Genomic DNA, 25143 nt, shown 5'->3' with positions numbered 1-25143 from the left:
TAACAGCAGCAGCAGCAGCGCGCCCGCGTCGTGCGTCGTGGAGACCGTGGTTGTGCGTAAAATGTGGAGACGCTCGTTGAAGGCAGGGCTACAGTGACGGCCGAAATGGATGGCTTCTTCTGGAAGACAAAACATCATGTCGTCGCTGTGTAGATGATCACATTATAGCGAACTAAAAGCAGCAGGTACCCGTTTGATTGTTTGATCAATTTAATATTTGATTAGACAGAAATGCAAAACAGCACGAGTGCAGTCAGACACCTGGTGTAAAAGGACCTGTTCGCACCTTTTGTTTTAGTCCCAGCGAAGAGGCTATTTTTTTCTACATGCTGTCAATCTGATTTGGATAACGGGACGGAGGTGCGGGTTTGGGGGGATTCGATCCGATCAACAAGTGGAGGAGTCCTTTCGGCGGAGGAGATCGCGTATATCTCCTGCTGCCGAAAAATTGGTGGGTCGGTCGGTTGTCGTCCCAGTTATGGAAGAAGTGGAGCAGAAGGACCACCACCACCAGAACAGCCGTGACTCCAGCAGCAGCAGCGCCGAGGAGGAGAACAGCACTATGGACCTGCCGTCCCCGCCGATGATCCTGCCCCACCACCACCATAATGGCCATGGAGCAGGAGCCCCCAGCCACAACAACACCAGGACCACCAACTTCTTCATCGACAACATCCTGCGGCCGGACTTCGGCTGCAGGAAGGAGGGGGTCCGCGGCCATCATCAGGGACGCGGCGAGACGACGACGACGACGACGACGGGGAGAGAGAACGTCAACCCGCTGATCCTGTCATCGAGGCCGTCCCACGGCAGCATGAGCCTCTGTCTGATGGACTCCAACTGCAGCAGCGACAGCACCAACTCGTCCTCCTCGTCGTCCTCGTCCTCTTCGTCGTCGTCGACGTCTTCATCGCCGTCCTCCAAGCACCAGAGCTCGGCCAAGCAGGGATCAGAGACTGTGTCGGGCAGCAATGGGACTAGCAGATACGCCGATCAGTCGTCGATTATGGTCAATAATAATGGAGGATCCTCCTCGCCCCCGGCGGCGAAGGAGAGCCAGCCCAATATGCTGTGGCCCGCGTGGGTTTACTGTACGCGCTACTCGGACAGACCCTCATCTGGTAAGGCACTAACATATAGTTCCACACCCGGGGGGCCACACTTTATATTTTTCCCAATTCTTTAAAGGAGCATAAAATGTGCGTAAAATTAAAATAGCTGATCTACAGTAGGCCTACTGCTCGTTTCACTCCAAGGCGTTGTCGGCTGAGAGGCTAGATAGATATCTTGTATACCAGTGGTTCTCAAACTTTTTCGTGCCGCGGACCCATATGTAGCTATTTGGCCACGGACCCCAATCTGAAAATATTTCGTGCCAGGGACCCCCAGAAGAGCAGATTTGGGGTTAAAAATTATAATTTACTCAACATTTTCGATATTTTTAAAATATTTTCGTGACGCGCTGTAAGCTTTTATATCTGCTGTTTTTGAATAGCCACCGTATAAATAGATAAAGTGGTTAAGATGATTGTAATGCTATATGTTAATATACTTTTGATGGGGACCTATACTGGAACCCCCCCAAGGACCCCAGGGGGTCCCCGGACCCCACTTTGAGAACCAATATTGTAGATTATCAGTCACTGATAGATAGATAGCTTGTAGACAGTTATTTTGCTATTTGCTATTTGTCATACAACAAAGTAGCCATATAGACCCTATAGTTCCACACAGGGACCACACATTAACATGGGCGGCTTGGAACGTTTACTGCTGCATAACTACTATACTTATGAGGGATTATTGTTGAACTCACTGAGCTCTATTTATAGCCACAAAATGATATGCTGATTAGAACAGTGGGTCTCAAACCTTAAAAAAATAAATAAAAAACATTTTAAGTACCCCCATAACTCTGAGAGTACACAAATGGACCCTGTCCATTTGTATACTCCACTGGTATTGAATATTCGTTATGTAGAAGTTGGGGGGTAAAAATAATAATTTGTGTAGCCTATTTAGGTTCCATTTATTTACATTCTCTCTCTCTCTCTCTCACACACACACACACACACACACACACACACACACACACACACACACACACACACACACACACACACACACACACACACACACACACACACACACACACACACACACACACACACACACACACACACACACGGGCTAAAGGCAGTGCATTTATTTATTTTAGGACCTATATATTGTGATATTTTGCACAGATTATAGTTAATAGTTAATATAGTGCTCTAATGGTCTTTTGCATTGAATGTTAGTTTAGGCAGAGTGTCTTCTTTCATTTTAAATAAAGGCCTTTTTTAAGACAACAAAGTCCCTCTTTGATTATAATATCTTTGATTTAACTGAATTAGTTTGAAAGACTGACGAGGGAGGGGATTACTGATATCAAAGGCTAAAAACTTGGCTACATATTAAAGCTAAACTAGGGCTTTTCTTATTTCTCAGCACAATTATGTCAAATTAAAATTCAGCTTCGGATATTAGGCTACAACAACACAATATGGCAGCAATCTTTTGAAGTCAACATTATGTTATTATGTTAATTGTAAATAGTTTTGAACGACTATGCCATTTGAAATTTAAAAAAAGAGAAGAGGAGTTTCAGTTGACAGCCGTGAACTTGACCCGCATTTCCCCTCATAGTTTCAGAAAAGCTCCACTGATCGATAAACGTTGATTGACTGATGGATTGAGCTATCAGCAGTGGTGGAAAGTAACTAAGTATATTTACTCAAGTACTGTACTTAAGTACCATTTTGAGGTATGTTTTACTTTACTGGAGTATGTATGTCCAATTTTCAGTACCTTTACTTCTACTCTCACTTCTACATCTCAGAGGCAAATATTGTAGGCTACTAAAAAGTACAATATTTGCCTATACAATTATTTGAAAACTTTAGTTAGGCCTACTAGTTACTTTGTAGATTTTGATTATTATTACAAAGCATACATTACCCACTTCAGCCCTATATACATTTCGGATTTGAAAATGGCCGATTTACAAGCTCACAATGGGTCGCAATGCGACGCAATGTGAGCTTGTAGATCTGCTATTTTCAAAAGATTTTTTAAAACTTGTGAAACGGGACATTCTGCATAACGAGTACTTTCTACTTTCGGTACTTTAAACACATTTTAATTCCAATACTTTTGTACTTTTACTCAAGTAAATTTAGACTTTTACTCAAGTCTTTCTACACTGCAGTATTGATACGTTTTACTTAAGTAAAACATTTGAGTACTTTTCCCACCAATATGGCTATCATCTCGAAGAACTGAAACAAACGACCACTTGCGTCTCATGAGCTCAACGAGCCAGTCTTGAATCATGATGATCCAGAGACCGTTCTGTGCCCTGAGGTTGTGCTCGACTAGGCCTACATTCGTTGAAAATCACCTATAGCGAGGTGTAGAAAGAAACATGACTGGGTTATGATGCACTCATATGTTACAAACAGGGGTAATAATCACCATGTTGGCTTGTGGTGGACATTTTTTGTCAAAATTGCATTTTTGCCACGGACATAGAAAATGAGTGGACAAGAAACACATATTCCTCTAGCCCTGAATGACCATAATATGTCTGTAACTCTGAGAGTGTGCAAATGGTCCGGGTCCATTTGGTTCCATACACTCGCAGAGTTAAGGGGGTCCTTCTCAAAAAACATTTGAGAACTAGCCCTAGTGGACTCCTGTCTTGTCTTGTCTTGTGCTTGTACATCAGTGTCATACATAGTTTGAAGAACATCCGGAGACTGGCATTCAGTAATTGGGTCTCATGATCAAAATAAGAACATTATAATGGTGTGTAAAAACAGAATTTGCCACGGACGAGGCCAAGTCTTTGCCACGGACACATTTGTCCGTGTGCAACAAACATATTGATGTCGAATTATTAACCCTGGTTGCAAAAGAAAAGTGTGCAATCACGTTGGTATAATAACATAATAACATTATAATAACGATATAGTAGGGTAAATGGTTATGTATTTTCTAATAATTATGTGTAACAAATTAGTTATCTCGCAGGCCTCTACGAGCTTCTGTTGAAATGAATGAATTAATTAATTAATTTAGCCTATTTATTTATCTTTTTATTCATTCATTCATTTATTACTTTGTTCAAATAGTTCCACAGCAAAATAACAAAGTGGAAATCGTGGCAAACAGTCTAATATTGTATTATATTATATTATCCTGCATTATACCACGCATGCTGGGCTATATATATAATAGGCAATATTGTAAGCAAAACACTACATTTCCATATGGCTGTGTGTTTTGATTAAACAGCGGGGTGATGGATAGGCCAAATGCCCATCGTCTTCCCTTTATAATAACAACATATCGGGGGTATTACTATGTTGTGTATTTGTATTCTTTATAGCTGTATGTCTGGTCATAAAGCTTTGCCTTTTAATTCAAGACAAATGTTGCATTTTACTCGCGAGTGCATATGAAATCTAGACATGGTGTAGTGGTGTTATTATAATGTTATATATAGGCCTAAACAGCACATTTATTTTCATTTTTTCTCTCTTTTAACTGTACTTTAATACGCTAGTGATTGGCAATATTATTTTTTTCCTGGTGAATGTTTGTAAACGATAGACATACATGTGTGTCAGTATCAATACGCAAGGAATGATCAAGTTAGATATATGTGATCTAAGAGATCACAAGAGATGGTTCTCAAAGTGGGGTCCGGGGACCCTTGAGGGGGAAATTATTTAATATTATCAGTTTTACGTCTTTAACCCTATACACTGGCTATTTGGCCATCGTGAGCTTGTAGATCTGCTATTTTCATTATTTTGGAATATATATATATATATATATATATATATATATATATATATATATATATATATATATATATATATATATATATATATATATATATATATATATATATATATTAAAATAAAAAAAACAATCTTAACAAGCCAAATATTGTATGGGGGTCCCATGACACGAACTATTTTTTATTACAGATGGGGGTCCGCAGCCAAATACTTAATTTGGGGGTCTTTGACATGAAAACAGTTTAAGAACCACAGCTCTAAGAAGTTGTTTCTTTAACCACTTAAACCCCAGCATCGGTATTGTGGGGAAAGCTTAATAGCAGATCATGGTGATCTGCTATTTTCAGCAAGCTTTCCCCACAATAACACATAACCGAAAATACAGTATTGAGCCCTCGGGGACTCCGGTTACCCATATGGGGTTTAAATGGTTAATAATGTGAAGTGGTGTCGGTGAAGTCACATTGAAGCAGAGCTCACAGAGGCCTTGTTGTGTTAGTCAGTTTATTATAAGTTAACACACTGCGGTTCATACAAGTTTGTTTATAGCCGATTTGTTGACTATTCATTCTGTATAGATAACAAACCATTTATCAACTGCTCATTCGATAACCTACTTATTAATAATTTTCGGTGTCTTTAGCAGGTCATTAAACTAAACAAAAGTGACAGGACATCCGTGGGAACTATTCAGTGTTGAATTATAGGCTCTGAGAATTATAGACGAGGCCTTATGGCTCATTTTCGCGAGCCGAAAATAGCAGAGCTATTATAGGCCTACAACTGTTGCAGTATAGGCCTACAACTCACAATGAGAGCTTGTACATCTGATATTTTCGGCACCGTCGTTAGGTGTGTGTGTGTGTGTGTGTGTGTGTGTGTGTGTGTGTGTGTGTGTGTGTGTGTGTGTGTGTGTGTGTGTGTGTGTGTGTGTGTGTGTGTGTGTGTGTGTGTGTGTGTGTGTGTGTGTGCATGCGTGCGTGCGCGTGTGTATTATAAGCTACTTGTGAGGGCCAAACGTGAAACGTCCCCATTATAATGGTAGAATTTGAGTATAGGCTAGACATTCAGACAATTGTCCTGCTCCTCACAAAGGAACTGTTTGTTTTATGGTAAAAAAAAAATGTTTAGAGGCTACAATAAGGAAAATATCCAGGTGGGCGTGTGCGTGTGTGCGCGCGCGCGTGCGTGCCATTGACTCAAAGGCGTTCTCACTCCCAAGGCGTCACATTTTGTCGGTAGCCCTGAAACGCCAAGTTCTGACATGACGGGACGCCATGACGACGTCGCATGTTGCCTAAACCTATACCTCACAAAAAGTCTGCCTAAAACATACCCTTAATCCTTTTAGTTGTTGTAGTCATATAAATAAATATAAATAGTGACGCATTGGGGAGTGAAAATGACAGAGTGGCAATAACCGACGCCTATCTGTTGCGTTGCAACCACCCCCTTCCTCCGCTGACATTTACGTGTTCCGTCTCCTTTACCTATTGTTGTCTCCACACCAGGGCCGAGGACGCGAAAACTGAAAAAGAAGAAAAATAACGACAAAAACTCATCCAGCGCCGAGGACAAGCGGCCGCGCACGGCCTTCACGGCCGAGCAGCTGCAGCGGCTGAAGACGGAGTTCACGGCCAGCCGCTACATCACGGAGCAGAGGAGACAGGGCCTGGCCACGGAGCTGGGCCTCAACGAGTCCCAGATCAAGATCTGGTTCCAGAACAAGCGGGCCAAGATCAAGAAGGCCACGGGCTACAAGAACGGCCTGGCGCTGCAGCTCATGGCCCAGGGACTGTACAACCACTCCACCACCACCGTGCAGGAGGGGATGGAGGGTGGAGGAGTAGGTGGAGGAGGTGGAGGAGGAGGAGAGGAGAGCGACTGATGGGGGGGAAATAGCTGAAAATAGTAGATGTACAAGCTCACAACGCGACCACCACGGTGCAAGAGGAGAGGGAGGGAGGCGGAGGTGCTGGAGGAGGAGGTGGAGAAGAGAGCGACTTATGGGGGGAAATAGGGCAACAGGATAAGTGGGCACTAGGGACATCTGGGCACCTCGATGTAAAATTGTCTATTTTGCCCAAATTGTAAAAAAAAAAAATGAATATTTGAAAATTGTCTCAAGTAAAGTAAAGTATACATGATTAGAGCATGCTTAACCATTCGACAATTAAGGTCTAATTAAGGTCTAATATCTACAATTGCTACAAAATGCTACAAAACCTGTTTATCCATGGTCATTTTTGGGTCATAAACAATAAGTTGAAGGATAATGTTACATTAAGACCATTTTTCAAATATTTTATTTTTAAACAGTTTGGACAAAATAGCCAATTTTACATCGAGGTGCCCAGATGTCCCAGTAATAGCAGGAAATAGCAGATCTAAGCTCACAATGCATCGCGGAACGCGACGCGTTGTGAGCTTGTAGATCTGCTATTTTCTTTTCTTCTCCCCATATGAATTGGTGTGAATCGCGGGGCTTAAAAGACTTGGACATGTTTCCCAAAATAGGGGGGAGGGCGGGGTAGGTTGTTCCGTGGGGGTCAGTAGTTATTCTCCATTGAGAATAACTACTGACCCCCACGGAACAACCTACCCCGCCCTCCCCCCTACACACCGAGGGCTACTGACATGGGACTCTATTCCTTTACTGGAGAGCATTATGAAGAAGAGACAAAAAGACTTCAAACAAACATGAAGAAAAGACTTCAGACAAACAAACAAACAAACAAACAAACAAACACTAAATACAAAACTGAGTGGACTGAAAAAGGAAGGGAAAAAAGAACGCTATTTAAAAGGACATTTAAATATGGACGTATATAAACGAATGAACAGTATTAAAAGAAAACAAAAGTTTATATAGCCACACACACAGTTATCAAGTTGTACATATTTTAATTTCAGGTATAAGGGATTCTTAATAGCTATCTCTCTTGATGCGGTCCCTATATACTTGCTGGAGATTTTTATCGTTTTTCCCCCCTTTATATTATATTATAATAATGTCGCCCCCGATGGTTTTTTAGTATAAAGTGTTCTGATTAGGGTTTTTTGTGGTGTCTGATTCCCCCCCCCCCTCTCCCCCACCAGACTGCATCACTGAACAAAAAACTCAAACAAACCAAAGATTTTAACATGTTCAGCGATATGTAGTCTGAAATAAAAAAAGTACGGAAAAAAACATAAGAACTTTGCGCCACATTTATTTATTGCCTTTTCATTATTTAATACAATATTCCATACTATTTGAAATGTGTTTAGTTTCCTGTATTTACTTATCTGCATTACCAATTGTATCTATTCAGTGTATACGCAATTTGTTACGTGTTCATGGTTGCTAGATTTAAGTTTTAAATTAATGACATTTTGATATAAACACATCTATCGTTAATAGCATAAACAGTACAATAATACGATAACAACCCATTAATTATTATATTTAACCGCACAATGGCCTAAGCTAAAATGCAGATATTCGCGTCCTTATAAATATATATATATAGCAGGTAGGCCTATACAATTCGAGCAATTCAGGCCTACTATAGTTACATCATTTGAAATGTAACATTTATAAGACCTGAGTTGATTCGATATAGTGACATGATGCAACTCGCACACCTTTTATTAATAAAATAGCAGATCTACAAGCTCATAGCATGGCACCTATAGTGCCTTACCGCGAGCTTGTAGATCTGCTATTTTATTTTAAATATATTTGAATATATATTTTTAAATCACACATTTTTTACTCAAATCTTAGCTTCTGGGGGTCCCAGGAACAAGATATTTTGAGATGGGGGTCCGCAGCCAAATACATATCATTTTGGGTGGTCGACATGACACACGCGGGCCTTTTCCATGCTGCGGTTAAAGTTCTATATAATGTATATTTTAAACAGTCCCGTTCAGCTCCCTATAGAATCAGACACCGCTTGTTTCAGCAGAATGGATCAAATGTCTCCCGTTAATCTATTCTCGGCACATTTTACAAGCGTTGTTCCCCCAAACGACTCACACGGGTTATTTATTATAGGCTATCGATGATTCAGAGTCAGACATTTTTTATCTGCCGGTAGTAGATACTCATTTTACAATTTGAAAATAATAATAATAATAATGTATAGTGTGTTTTGCTAAATTCATATCCAGCGTTACAATATTTAATAATATAGAACATTTTGCGCAAGTGTGGATATTTTAAAAACGAGATCACGTTTTTAAAATATAGGCCTGTATTTGTTTCCCTCCAATAGTAGGCCTATATTATATTTTAATAGTGTGGTAGCCTATAAAGAAGGCACTCGGAAAATATATCCTGTTCTTTTACAAACACACTGTTCCCTGGACGGTTTGTCTGGTCGCCCTGACCTCACACACACGCACACGAGCACGCGCACGCGTCTCGTGTCACGGAGTTCACAGTCAGGGGCCTATCATCATCAAACTTAAACCGAGGGTCACTTCAGGCCGAACGGACACCGTCCGCCATGCACTGACTGATGGTTTCAGGGCCAAAGGTGTCTCCTTCTTTAGAGCAAATGATAACTGTCGGGTAGAAAATAAACCTTGTATGTCCAAATTGAAAAAAGAACATGTGTTCCTATGGAACCCTTTATTATTTAGTCACACGCTCGTGTTAATAGGCTATATTTCATTGGTTGATTTTTTATAAAACCCACAGACTCAACATATTCACTTTCACTTATAAAGGCAGATCTAGCGCACCATGTGGCGAATGGCGATGAGCATGAACTTGAATATCGACACATTTTTTTGGTAGGCCACTTTGGTTTGACACTATGTATTAAATTACTAACAACACAAAACGTTGAAATATGGAGATGCGAGGTTTCTCTGCCCGACAGCAACGATATATGACACGCACGCTGCTGACTGTGAGTGTGAAACATCATGTCACCTACAGCCTTGGGTCTGGTCTGTTTCATGCAGGCTTGCAGGTTTCGTCCTATACAGTCTATGGTTTCGTCGGGGAGGTTTTACTCGATTGCCTTCTGTCGCACTTTCCGTGGGGCTGGGTAAACGCACCTCCACTATTGACTTATTGCAACACAACAGAAAAAGTACTCACATGTTTTACTTAAGTAAAAGTGTCACTAATGCAAAGTAGAAATACCTCAAAATTGTACTAAAGTGCAGTACTAAAGTAAATGTACTTAGTTACTTTCCACCACTGCACAACCTAAAAGCTATTACATATCTATTAAAAAGCTACACCAATAGAATGCGGTATTCAGTACAACAGGATGTTGCAGAACAATAGCCACATGTCTCTCACGCATGTTTTTTTAGTGTGTTGTTTATTGTGGTTTCAGAGGTCAGGTGCATCCATTCAGAGTAGATTAGTATCTTTTTTAATATCTCTCCTTTCAGGCCTGCATCCATAATGGTCTCAGCCAAGTAATAATAATGTTGGTTCATGTTGGGTGACATATGGACAAAGCCTATATTGTCACAGCATCGTTGTTTATTAAGTTATTGAGGGTTTTATATAGACCGATGGCCATGGCTATAGGCCTATAGCCTATAACTGTGTTTGACTGTGAATGAATGTGACTCAGCTTTAACCAAGCGTTGCATCACTTGGAGCGGATGGATGAAGACCAGTGGTGGAAAGTAACTAAAGTATATTTACTCAAGTACTGTACTTAAGTACAATTTTTGAGGTTTTACTTTACTTTTACTTCTTCTCCACTACATATCAGAGGCAAATATTGTACTTTTACTCCACTACAATTATTTGAAAGCTTTAGTTACTAGTTACTTTGTAGATTTTTATTATTATTACAAAACATACAGTAACCACTTCAGCCCTATACTGCGGCCATTTGAAAATAGCAGATCTATAAGCCAATGCCTCTCGATGTGACGCATTGTGAAATGGGACATTATTCTGCACAATGAGCATTTTCACTTTTGGTACTCAAAGTACATTTTGATGCCGATACTTTTGTACTTTTACTCAAGTAGCCTATGCAGAGTATATCTTCATAGCAGTATTTATACTTTTACTTGAGTAAAGAAACGTAGTACTTCTTCCACCAATGCTTTATACATGGTCCTGATGGTCGTAAGACGGTGTCCCTTGACAAAAACAAAACAAAACAGATCTGTTCTTTTTGTGCATAAATTAAGCTCCAAGTCGCCGTGTTGGTATCATTTCATTCCATTATTATGGAACTAGACGGGATTTAATTAACAGTTAAGCAGCCATGGCCTACAGAGGACGCGTTTAGTCTTTTTCATTACTACTGCATGTGTTGTTGCGCTGTGTGTCACATTAGTACGCCTATAGCCTACATATTTAATTAAGTGCATTAATACTTGATTTCAACAACTGTGCGACTGTGTGACGTAAACGTCATCATAGCATTATTGTATAGTTTAGTAGGCTACACTGGTTCACAAACTTTTTAGCTCGAGAGCCAAGAAACACGTGATGTCTCCCCAAATAGTGATGTCTATTTATGACATTATTTTAGATTTATTTATTTTTTCTTAAAAAAAAAATGAAACCAAAAGAAAATGTAGGAAACACAACATTAACGGATATTTACATGTGACCCATAAAAATGTGTTTGCGACCTACAAATGGGTCCCGATCCAGTGTTTGGGAACCAGTGGTTTAGTAAGACTATTGTAGAATCTAGTAGAATCTTTGCTGATCTAAAACCATTCTGCTTACATAGGGTCCCCGCAGATAAAGGTATAAAGCATTATGTTAGTGATCTGAACCCACTGATTACATGATGACCATCAGCCTATAGCCTACCACTTTAAACAAAAAAAAAGCTAGTGTTATTTTTGGACATCTCAGCTAAAGTGAATGAGATTGCTAATATACATGAATATGAATATGCCCTATCTGTTCTGCATTAGACTGGATCTGTCTGAGGCAAGGCGTGCTGGGTGTGCGCACACGTCTCTCTCTGTCTCTCTCTCTCTTTGTGTGTGTGTGTGTGTGTGTGTGTGTGTGTGTGTGTGTGTGTGTGTGTGTGTGTGTGTGTGTGTGTGTGTGTGTGTGTGTGTGCGTGTGTGTGCGCGCGCACGCGTGCGTGCGTGTGGATAAAATGACCCCATAATGTCATTGCGTAAATGAAATCACGATTCATTGGTAGACAGAAATAGCCTTTTCAATCAAATGATTGAAAAGGTACAAATGTGCAAAAGTAGGCCACAAAAGAAAAGAAAAGAAGAATGAATGAAAAAATTATGAAAACGGTATCTTCCTACACATTATAGGCCCTGCGATAAAAAAAACCCGGACATAAGGCTAATCTGCGGAGACTTTTGGATGGTGAGCAAATAGCCAACCAATGCTATAACAAGTGTTTGCTTTCAATGCATTATTATATGCATGCATTATTTTATTATTATTATTGCAAAGCAAACAGGGAACCTGCAAGTGTTCCTTCACATCCTTTAAGGTGTGAAGGAACAGTGTAGTTTCTGACCGAATAGGTTAAATATAGGTCCTGCATACTGTGACTGTATATAGGTAGAAACCTCATATGTCCAAAACCTGTTACATTTCAGGATTCCAATTAAAAAATAGCTAATCTACAAGCTCAAAACACTTTGCATCACGAATCACGACTGGGCTTGTAGATCTGCTATTTTTGCTATACTTTTGTGTGACACTGTGTAGTAAGTAGCCTATGACGAAATATAGGGCATTCATTGTTTAGAGATGACTGTAGGAAAATATTTTCATCCTGGCAATTTGCCAGGATTACAATAAAATACAATCATCTCTGAATATAGGCTATTATACATATAGCCTATATATATTATTATAGGCAATTATAGGCTATTATATAGGCTGTTATTGAATCATTTTTGTTTAGTCTAATGGTGTTGACACAAAATGATTCAATGATTCAATTGGACTAAACACAATTATTCAATGGTGTTGCCACTGGCAGCACCTAAACTAGACTAAACAAAATGATTCAATAACAGGACATAATAATATATAGGCTAACAATATCAGTTTAATTTCTGGCGATATAGATAGTTAACTGGAGTGGATATTTTTGGGGCCATCTGGCCCACACGTGTTAAGAGAGATACCCAAACCTCCATTTGCAAAACGTTGGGAAAGAAAAGCCCCCTACTCTAGTACAGTGGTTCTCAACCTTTTCAGGCCGTGCAAAATAATCATATTTGAGCTGGGGACCCCCCAAAATAATCATATTTGAACTGGGGACCCCCCAAAATAATCATATTTGAACTGGGGACCCTGACAAGGACTTGGAATTGTAGGAGTTGAGGCATTACATTTAGTTTGACTCAGTTCAACAGACACATATTGTGTAAATAGGAGATCTACAAGCTCACAACGCCTAGCCTTGTAGATCGACCTTTTTTCACAATTAGCCTATATATTATTTGATAATTTGACCAATGTTTGACCAGTTTTTACAGTACAGTTTGTTGATTACTTTGGATGCAGTAATGGTCTTTTTCTTTTATTTATTTCTTTTTTTTGAGGAATTAAAAAGGTCATCTGGGGACCCCCCACCCCCAAAAAAAAAAATCAGGTGGGGACCCCCCTGGGGGTCCCGACCCACAGGTTGAGAACCACTCCACTATAATAACAATAATTGTATTCCCCGCTGTGAATGAATGCTGAAGAGGATCTCCATGACAGTGTATTTAAAATTCATACAATTATGAGACATGCGAGAGGAAATCTTTTTTTTTTTTTCTTCTCCTCTCCCACTTTGTCATTTATAGAAAAGCCCAGGCTTTTTTTTTATCTGTAAAACAAAGAAAAGCCCAGGGATCGTTTGCATACTTAGCATAGTCTGCCTCGCGGGCACAATATGGATTTAATTTATATGCAAATGACAGCAATAAAAGGAGAATACACACTGGAAATCTACCCGTTTAAAGGAGAGAGGGGGTCGGGATTTAGCAGGTATAAGAAGTGAGAGAGCTAAACACATGCAGCCACGAAAACGAGAATGAATATCGTTCTTCCAATCAGATGAACAGTGATGTTATATAATAACAGTGGGTTCTCAACCTGTGGGTCTGGACCCCCAGGGGGGTCCCCACATGATTTTGAGGGATACCCAGATGACAGTGAGTGAAGTGACAAAATAGCATAAAAAACACCTAAAAAGATGACCCCACTTTGATAGAAGTAGGCCTATTTATAGGTGTGCGATTGAAGTATATTCTATTGTATTTACACAGTATAATAATTATTGCACTGTTTCTCAATCTCGGATCTAGGGACCACCAATAGTACAGCTGTTAAGCTCATTATATGGAAGGTATTGTGCATTTTATGATAGAAGCATGAAACTTTCAGGATATCATCTACATACCCCAAGGTTTGATTTCAGACGTGGAAGCACTTTCAGATTGACCTCTGGTGACCTTGAGCGGTCATTGACCTCAGAATTGCATTTTTGCTGTTTTTTGCCCCATTATTCTCCATTATAATAATATATTATGCTTGTTAAAATGACTGTTTTGTTCTAATACATGAAAAATGAAAGCTAATAGTCACTCTACAGAAATGGTGATTATTACTATTATGATAGTTCTGTTATGACATTGTTATGACATTAAAAACATCTATTAGTGAGAGAGCAGCAGCAAAATAAAGACAAAAAACATTGGTAAGAAAGTGCTAATGCATTCAAAGTGCAATATAGGTACAATGCTATACAAAGGTGCTATTCATCTCATGTTGGTTTTGGTTTTGGGGGCAGTATATGGTGAGCGTTCAGGGGGCAGATCTCATATGGAAGGTATTGTGCATTTTATGAAAGAAGCATGACACTTCCTACAGTGTTTTTATATCATGAAGTTTGTTTTCAGACGTGGAAGCATTTCTGAATTGACCTCTGAAACTTGTCAGAGGCTGAACACATTTCGGGCTGTCAAACCATGTTGGAAACCCCCATAAGGCCCATGTTAAACCCAGAAATGTTGTTTTCTGTAAACCTTTATGATTAAAATGTCATCTAAAGGCTTAGCAGATGAGTTTAAGCTTGATTCCTAAAAGTCGCATATTGGGCAATTTGAGTAATAAGGCATAATCAGCAAATGAATCGCTTAATGAGCTAATTACCTGGAAATGACTAACATTTTGCATCCAGTTCATTTATAAGGTGACTTAAGAGTCAAAGTCCATGTTTGTGATGGGCAGAAATTCATCTATTATCATGGTGAAGTCATGCAACCTTTCCTCATTTGCACAATTTGCATAAAGTATGTAATAAATAGGCCCCAAACCAGGAAATAGTCATGTTTTAGCTTGTAGCCAATTTAGAAAGGTGCTCTAAGAGACTAAGTCTATTTTTGAAAGACCAGAAATTAATCTCTTGCCAAAAAAAAAAGCAATTTATCTGGATGCGTGTCCATGTATCGATTCTCCACCTTCTCACCCGGATCCTGTGCTCACAACCCTTGTACACCTTGAAAAATCACTGAAGATCTTTGCCATTAAGTATGAACCCCACACTGGACCTCAAGCTCTATGTCATGACATGTATAACCCATTTGAGTGACTGGAAGTGCGATATAAGTCTGGCATCATGCGGGGTGGCAGTGGCTCATAAGGTAGAGCAGCCTCTTGGAATCCGAAGGTTCCAGGTTCCATCCCTGGCTCCTCCTGTCTTTTAGAAAGACACTGATCCCAATGAGCAGGTAAGGGTATTGTATGTTTCCTCTACCATCGGTGTGTGAATGTATGGGTGAATATGAAGTACATTGTAAAGTTCTTTGAAGAGTCAGGAAGACTATAGGCGCTATTTAAATGCAGTCCATTTACCATCATCCATCCCGGCATGATGCCTACTGGCACTCTGATGTCATTCCTTGGTTGCAGTGGAACATTGATGAACATTTCTGGGATAAAAGCATTGCTTGCGGTGGCTTCATTCTCAATGGTAAATCCTGGACAAAATACACTGTGCTTATCGGATGCTTGTGGTTGTCCTCCTCCAAGAACCTGTTAGGATGTGATACTGTCTCCTATCCTGTGAGAAGGGCCAGGTATATGCTTAAAGTACTTGTAGAAATGACTAGTCTCAATACAGTGCTTGGGGAACTTGATGCCACGCACAGTGACCTAAAAGATACCAGTGCAGAGTTCTTCTTCGCATTATATTGACATACGAATATGATTCTGCACACAGTATACTGCATGTTCATCTGCAGGTCATGTTGTGGAAGGCTGCAGATCAGAGCGAGCCACTTGCAGAAGAAAGAGACATCACTACATTCGGGTGGGAGGTTGCTAAAGGAGGGGCTGTCATGCCCGCTGTTTACTCCCTGGCAATGGCTCCAGCTGCAGCTACAGAGCATTGAAGGCACGCAGCGAAATAAACTGCAGATACCATTCTGTAAGACTGACTATGTATGTAATTGTGAAAGAGGTGAGGTCCACTACAGCCCATTCACAAGAAGGAGGGCCATAGCTGAATGAGTAGAGAGGCCACCTGGGAAACAGATGGTCCCAAGTTCGATTCCCAGCCTTGACAATGTGTCGGGTGTACTGTATATAAGCAAGACCCTTAATCCCTAAGTACCCCCCGACCTCATGTCTGACCACTTGAGCAGCATTACTGAAGCAGAAGTCTGAATTTTGCCATGGTCTAAGATGAAGACAACAAAGATGAGGAGGCTGGAGGGAATAAGGAGAGAGATGATGAAGAGAGTGAAAAAGACCATTGAGTGTGAGATTATGATTCTAAGTGTACTCACTCATGCTCATTATGGTACCATTTTTGTCTGTGTCTCAGTGGAGGGCTGTGGACAGTTGCTTACCAGTGTCAATTCTTTCATTTCACTTTTTATTAATGCGAGAACAATGGCTTCTATTATAGCATGCAAACTTTCCAGGAATATAAAGCCTGCCGTTTATATTAGCTTGGATTCCCCATCGATGTCACTGGTAGACAGGTTTCTGACAGAAATAGTACCATATTATCTCCCACCATATCCTTGAACTCCTACCATCTGGTAGGAGGTTTAAGATTATCGGGACAAGCACCAGCACGCGGTCCAAAATTTTCTTCCCCCAAACCATCAGAACCCTGAACGCTCACCATATACTGCCCCCAAAACCAAAATGAGATGAATAGCACCTTTGAATAGCATTGTACCTATATTGCACTTTGAATGCATTAGCACTTTCTTACCAATGTTGTTTTTCTATATTTTACTGCTGCTCTCTCTCTCCTAGATGTTTTGAATGTCATAACAATGTCATAACAGAACTATCATAATAGTAGTAACCACCATTTCTGTAGAGTGACTATTAGGTTTCATTTTTCATTTATTAGAACAAAAAAGTAATTTTAACAAGCACATATATTATTGTAATGGAGAATAATGGGGCAAAAAGTGGCAAAAATGCAATTCTGAGGTCAATGACCGCTCAAGGTCACCAGAGGTCAATCTGAAAGTGCTTCCACGTCTGAAATCAAACCTTGGGATATGTAGATGATATCCTGAAAGTTTCATGCTTCTATCATAAAATGCACAATTGGTTTGCTTAACAGCCTTACTACAAGGGTCAAAATGTGGACATTTTGGACCTTCCAAATGGACCCTGTGTTATGGGTTTATAACTCTGAGATTGTAGCCTATACACATGTGTACACTCTCAGAGTTGCACTGAGGATATTGCAGTATAGATTGGGGCTCCCAGAGATAAAAATGCATATCAAACTGAGGGTCCTTGAAAAGTAAAAGGTTGAGAATGATTATTGGTTCATTATTAAAGGAGTAGCCTGGGATCAATACCATTTTCGGGTTTCTGATCCGGTCGGGGGCGGAAATAATGACCAGAACCAAGGGTGCCGGTATCACCCGAAATAATTCCCCGCAATCAAGGGCATCATAATTCTAGGGCCTACCCCATAAAACCCTTGATGCGGCGTAGTTTAGCTTATATGAATAGTTTGTTTGGTATATCTTTTATTCCAACTCGTGCCGACTGGCGAGACTAGTTATACTCGATTCAGCATTTAAATGGGGATTGGGGAAAACTAACTAACTGTTTTAAAATAGCAGCTACAAGCTCACAACGTTGTGTGCTTGTAGATCGGCTATTTTATAGCCTCGGTATAAAATAGGACTAAAGTGGTTTATGTATGTTTGTAATATAATAATTTATATCTGCAAAGTAACTATTAACTAAAGTTTTCAAATAATTGTAGTGGAGTAAAAGTACAATATTTGCCTCTGAGATGTAGTGGAGTAGAAGTAAAAGTATTGGAAATTGGAAATACTCAAGTAAAGTACAAATACCTCAAAATTGCACTTAAGTACAGTACTTGAGTACGTGTACTTTAGTTACTTTCCACCACTGCCAGTTTGGAACGAATACCAGGCTTTCCTTCGAGGTGGAAAGTCTGGTGACGCGAGGTTAGTAAGTGCACTAGTCTTGCTACAGGCGTGTGAAGCCTGTGTGTGTGTGTGTTGAAGGGAAGCCATGCATTGTGTGGTCCACACATTCAGCTGCACCACCAGATGCACTGTGAGGGCTCCTTCTTCTCCTCTGACCTCCACAGAACGCACCGACGATCAAAGACACACCGCGGGACGCCCTGCAGTGATCCTGAAGGCGGATCAATGCAAACACTTGCAGCTATAAGTGATGTCAAATCCTGTTATAGGTCACATGGTCTTTCTTTTCCCTTTTCCTTTTTTCCTCCTTTTATTTTGGGGCGAGGGGGCGTAGACGTAGTTGTAGCTCAGTGGTCTCTCAAAGTGGGGCCTGGGGGTCCTTGAGGGGGTTCCAGGGGGTCCTGCAGGAAAATAAATCAGTTTTTACCACTTTATAATATATTGGCTACTTGAAAATAGCAGATTGAACAAGCTCACCACGTGAGCATCGTGAGCTTGTAGATCTGCAAATTGTCTTGTATGGAGTCGCTGGCACAAAATATTTTCAGTTTGGGGCCCGCAGCCAAATTACATATCAGTGACTTGAAAAGGTTTGAGAACCGCTGTTATAAGTGATGTCAAATCCTGTCAGGTCACATTGTCTTTCTTATTCCTTTTTTATTTTATTTTGGGGCATGGGGGCGAAGCCATGGTTTAGCTTGTAGTTGGAATCATCATGGGGCAACACACTGCAGCAAGCAGACCCGGGATATTTAGGCTATTTAGGCGCGCACACGCACGCACACACACACACGCGCACACACATGCACGCACGCACGCACGCACGCACGCACGCACGCACGCACGCACGCACGCACGCACGCACGCACGCACGCACGCACGCACGCACGCACGCACGCACGCACGCACGCACGCACGCACGCACACACACACACACACACACACACACACACACACACACAAAACACACACACACACACACACAGGTTTGTATTACTATACTTGTGAGTACATCAACGCTTTAGGACAGCCATTTTATGAATGTCATTTAAAAAATATATGTATTTTGCCATTTTTAACCGTAAGCCTAAAGCCGAAAAACAGCAGATCTACAAGCCCACAACGCGTCGCGCTGCGACGCGTTGTGAGCTTATAGATCGGCTGTTTTTCGGTGTACGACATTGGCGCTCAACTAAGTATAAATCATGTTTAACTCTAATTCCAAACCCTAAACCTAACCTGCATGTTTTTCTAATTGAAAACGTATCTCTAAAATGTTTTTTTAAACTATAAAACAACCATTTGTCTTGTGAGGACCAGGAAAACGGTCCTCACAATGTATATTTCTTCAAATTGTACTATACTTGGTCCTCGCAAGTATAGTAATACAAACACACACACACACACACAGTTGTTTTATAACCCTTTTATCAATTTATCATGGTCCATGGCGTAGCCGAAAATAACATAATATTAATTCAGTTTGCTTTACTTTTAATGTTAGGCCAACCTATACCTTTTTGGCAGACTTTATTATCTACATTTCTCATTATATATTTGGTGTAAGAAGATTTAACAAAATTCAGATTTGGAGCCTTTAGAGAATGTGTGTGTTAATGAAGCCCTTAAAGTTTTACTCTTAATTTAATAGCATTTCATCACTGCCATTGTAAAAAACAACCACAACAATGCATGACTCAACAACAACAGCAGCAGCATCAATCACATGGTGGTGATTGGGTTGTGCAGAGAGAGCGAGAGCGAGAGCGAGAGCGAGAGCGAGAACATCCTACAAGCACATTTCAACCACATGACCCCTAGCGTCACTGTTCTGGACCAGAGCCGTATAAGAGAGAGTCGCGTCACACTTTGATCTCACCGCAAAGCGCGCTGCTATGGGCTGTAGTTCCAAACATTGGAACTTCCTCATTGGTACAGAGCATTTCCGCATTCCCTTCTTACAATGGGAGTCTATAATAGTGACGTAACTCTCTTATACGGCCCTGTTCTGGACATGTCAAATAAGGCGGGGAAAAAAATAGGTGACCGTTCAGCAAAAGTGTGCAAACAGAACCCTAAGGGTTACAGGTTAATTTGGTTCCGTTTATACCCTCTCAGAGTCAGATAACCACTGGTGTAGAGGTTTAAAAAAAAGAAGGGGACCAAGTACAGACCCCTGGGGGATCCCGGTTCATTAAGAATGTAGGGTTTTGGTGGTTTAAGTGCAATTCTCATCATGAGCAAGCAAGCCCGGATTCTCCTCTCAGAGTCCGACACACTCCCCGGCTGTCCAAGGAGGAGTCATTAGTCTACAACCGAGGCTGCGGTTCGGAAAATTACTTCCAAACCACGTGGAATTCACCCTTTGTGACAGCATTGTTAAGCTGTAAACTAACACGGCACTGTTATAACATTGCTTGGCAGATAGAAAGAGGAAAAAGCTGTGTTGCTGAGGGAAGCAACTGTAATGGCAGTCATTGTTTTGCACAAGTGCTTTCAGGAGCTGTTTGTGTCTAATGCACATAGCAGCATAGTTACCGCACAAGAGGCTTAGATCAGGGCCCTGTGACCGTGCCAGTGCTAAGTAGACAACTTTAGACTAGAGGAATCATTCACTCCACAGCTGTTCTGTTGCCCTCCACGATGTGGAAGAGGAAAGACACAGAGACAGAAGATATAAATAGAGGGACAAAGAGAGAGAGAGAGAGAGAGAGAGAGAGAGAGAGAGAGAGAGAGAGAGAGAGAGAGAGAGAGAGAGAGAGAGAGAGAGAGACCCCCCCAAAAGAAATCTGCACGCCAGGGCTAATAAATGTAAGCCCCATTATGCCAACATTATCCCCATTTGTGAGAATGTTGTTCTAAGGGCCTTCTTGTTTTTGATAGAGCTCGATAAGAATTTTGACATTTTACTACAAAATTAAGAGTGAAACTATAGGTGGATCTTCCACCTACAGTATAGCCTGTAATGTCACTTTATTTCTTGTTTCTTATGCATGTTAACAGAACACCAAGGTGTCATTTTAACACATTGACCACCTGTCATATGTTCTTTATTTATTTATTTTTAAATTTAGGGTTGCCAGTTAGCCCCCCCCCCCCCCAACTCCCCCCTTTTCTCCCAATTCAGTTGCTAATCCCTGAATTCCCTGCACACATCTGTGCAGCAGTCCTGTCACTACTGGTTCACCTGGCAAAGAGGAGCCTTACCCGGAGGCACACCCTCCCACACTCCTCACAGGTCAACACCCCCCCCCCCCCCCCCCCCCCCGCTGACAGGTGCCGCCCCAGCCCGTAGGAGTTGTTGGTTCAGTGAGAAAGAGCGCCCTTCCCCGCCCGGAATTCCCGGCCGACTGTGCTCGCATGGACGCCCCGGTCAAGCCGGATCAATTCAGATGCAACGCGGTGGATTTGAACGCTATTTTCGGCAAAGAGGTTTGCAAATGCAATGGGGGTCTCTGCTAAACCCCAGACATGGTAACCGCATCAGACCCTGCATCACTGGAATTGATGACGTAAGACGACGTGAGACTATAGGCCTTCCACACATAACCACCTAAATCCTGGGGTCCCCAAAGGGGTCTGTACTCTGACCCCCTAATCTTTTCCCCTCTACACCCAAAAATAGCCGATCTACAAGCGCCACATTTTCGCCAAATGTCGGTCTAACCATGACATACCCAGAAGAGGGACGCTATGGGTTCATGTGGTTAACTCTGTGTTACTCTTGTGTGTAGAGTTGTCTGGCGAGAATACAGTGTGTGTGCAACTATTCTGTACCGCTATGCTTTGCCAAAGGAACAGAGGAAGTTGACTCATGGCATTTTATGGCTTGTCAACTGCACCGCTACATCACTCACACGCGCGCGCGCGCGCGCGCACGCACGCGCACGCACACGCACACACACACACACACACACACACACACACACACACACACACACACACACACACACACACGCATGCACGCACGCACGTACGCACACGCAGACAAAAGTGTCATTGAGACAGACATCCACAGTGATGCATCATGGTCCAGGATTCTGTGGCCCAACAGCTATGGATCTCGACAGCGGTGCTGTAAAGTAACTAAGTACATTTACTCAAGTACTGTACTTAAAGGACAACTTTAGTTTTTTACAACCAAGGCTTATATTTTAGATTGTAATTAAAGTAAATAAAATATGATTGTACATTTTTTTAAATTTACTGCTTTCTATAGTTTTAGCAATTTTTGCGATCTTTTTTACAGTGGGCGGGGGCATTCTGTCCGGTGGCTAAATATGTCTTTTTTTACACAATAACCCGGTGTTTTCTTTATTATTATTTACAGTAGCTCTTCTAGCCCCCAATAACTCACATCTGTCCATCAAAGACAACAGGACCTTTTTTATTGTGTAAAAAAGGCATATTTAGCCACCGGACAGAATGCCCCCGCCCACTGTAAAAAATATCACGAAAATTGCCAAAACTATAGAAAGCAGTAAATGAAAAAAAAATGACACTCATCTTTAATTTACTTTAATTACAAGCTAAAATATAAACCTTGGTTGTAAAAAACCAAAGTTGTCCTTTAAGTACAATTTTGAGGTACTTTTACTTTACTGGAGTATTTCCAATTGTCTATACTTTTACTTCTACTCCTCTACATCTCAGAGGCAAATATTGTACTTTTACTCCACTACAATTATTTGACAACTTTAGTAACTAGTTACTTTGCAGATATACATTATTACATTATAAAACATTAACCACTTTAGCCCTATTTTATACTTAGGCTATTTTCAAACATTTTAGTACTTTTACCTTTGGTACTTTAAGTACATTTTGATACCAATGCTTTCGTACTTTTACATTTTGAACACAGGCCTTTTACTTATAACAGAGTATTTCTACATTGCAGTATTGATACTTTTACTCAAGTAAAACATTTGAGTATTTTTTCCACCACTGCAGCATCATCGTCCAGGATTCTGTGGCCCAACAGCAGCCATGGATCTCGACAGTCTAAATCCCCATTACATGGAGGATATACTATACACAGCTATGCTTGTTTACTTTGGCTGCCGGCAATGGAGGGCTTCTTAAGGTGGGTCGGGTGGCCATGTCATTGCAGTGCTAATGCACAAAACTAACGAAAAAATGTAACACAAACTGCTGGATCAGCTACTGAAGGATTCCACTTGACATTCAAATTGCAGTTGTGACATCCATGCGCTTTTCACAAGAGAGAGACAGAGAGAGACGCCTCGTTGCAGTTTGTGCAGGCTTTTATAAATACGAACACGAAGACGTGCTTTCGTGTCGCAAACGTTTTGGGTGAAGGGAGGGAAACCGCCACGGCTGGAATTTTGATAACATGACAACACATCACATTATATATAGTTTATCTAACAATGAAATATGCAAATCTTGACATGTCGCTCCAACCCTAACCTTATTCGGTTTCAGTGAGACCGCCACACCCAAAAACAGACACTTTCTAGATTCCAAGTTTTCCCCGGGAAAGGCCTGCAGTCCATAAACCATATATACTTAGTTGACCATAGTCACCCCAGGGCTCTATACCATTGGTTCTTAAAGTGGGGTCCGGGGACCCCAGGGGTTTTATACTTTGGCAATTCAAAAATACCAGATATACAAGCTCATAGCGTGGCACCAAGTTTGTAGATCTGCTATTTTTCAAAAATCTTGAACATTTTCAACACAAATCTTTGTATCCGGCGGTCCCTGGCACAAATTATTTTTGGATGGGGGTCCACCGCCAAATATTTATAAATTTGGGGGTCCTTGACATGAAAAAGCTTGAGAACCACTGCTCTTTTTGCCCTCTCTACACAAATCTCTTTTCTACAAAACCATGTGTGCACCAATGTGCGCACACAGGTGTATTGGTCTGTCTGCACACCATGCATGCATGCATGTGTCTTTGGGCAAGTCCATACAAATGCATTGTTTGGAATAGATGCAATAGCCGATCTGCAAGCTTACAACTCAAAATGTTGTAAGCTTGTAGATCTGCTATTTTCACTGAATGTTCACCGCCAGGAAAGGGACGCTTATGGTTGAAGTGGTTATTTTCACACACAGCAGTGCATTGAGTCCTGTTTCAGTGTTCTGGCTAACCTGGTGCTCTGTGTGGTGCCAATGGCCTAGTGGTTAAGGAACATACCACATAGACTCTAATGCAGCCTGACAGCGACGCAAGTTGCAGGTTCGATTCCAGAGGCCCGACAATATTGCAAACTATACTATCCAATATATGCAGAAAAGCCCCAAAACTAACTTAAAAACAAACAAACCTGGTGCTCCGTCTTCTCCCAAAAGTTTTCAAAAGAGGTAATTTCCCAACGTTCTTGCGTGCTACCGGGAAGTCAGCCCTTCTCAAAGACAGTTTTACCACTTTAATTAAAAAGGAGTCGTGGAAATGACTGCGCATCTCCACAGCCACAGCAACGTGGTAGACAACACATAAATTCAGCTGCCGACAAATGGCTTTCGTGTACTTCCATCTGTCTCTAAACAAGCCATCAGAGGCAGCACATTAATCAGTGTGTGTGTGTGTGTGTGTGTGTGTGTGTGTGTGTGTGTGTGTGTGTGTGTGTGTGTGTGTGTGTGTGTGTGTGTGTGTGTGCGTGCGTGAGAGAGAGAAAGAGAGAGAGACCAGTTTTCAAGAGGGAGTGACGTGATATCTGAAAATGTTACTTTGCTATAAAACATGTTGTCACAGTTGGGCAGAAACACTGTAGTCCATATTTAATTGTTTATGTTTATTTCATACAGTGATCATTTCATACTTAAATTTCATACGGAAAGTAGTGAAACGAGACGATCCACAAGCTCACATTGCTCTGCGATGTGAGCTTACTGCACTATTCACAGCTGTACAGGT

General features: G+C 41.1%; 1 protein-coding gene and 1 long non-coding RNA gene across 2 annotated transcripts in view; one reads left to right on the top strand and one right to left on the bottom strand.

Moving 5' to 3' along the window:
- LOC311040379 overlaps positions 1–25143 on the bottom strand; it is a 263298-nt gene that overhangs the window by 62986 nt on the left and 175169 nt on the right. The window lies entirely within an intron of this gene.
- On the top strand, positions 479–6738 carry LOC311041010 (homeobox protein engrailed-1a-like; the record flags this gene model as incomplete). The annotated part of the gene is made up of 2 exons (XM_084051447.1): positions 479–1121; positions 6350–6738. The coding sequence occupies 2 exons, from the start codon at positions 479–481 to the stop codon at positions 6736–6738; spliced, it is 1032 nt and encodes a 343-aa protein (XP_083907573.1).

This window comes from Gymnoscopelus microlampas (genome assembly GCF_963454915.1).
Source record: "Gymnoscopelus microlampas genome assembly, chromosome: 24".
NCBI lineage: Eukaryota > Metazoa > Chordata > Actinopteri > Myctophiformes > Myctophidae > Gymnoscopelus > Gymnoscopelus microlampas.
Note: the sequence above shows the minus strand (reverse complement) of the source record. Positions and strands in the feature narration are given on the sequence as shown.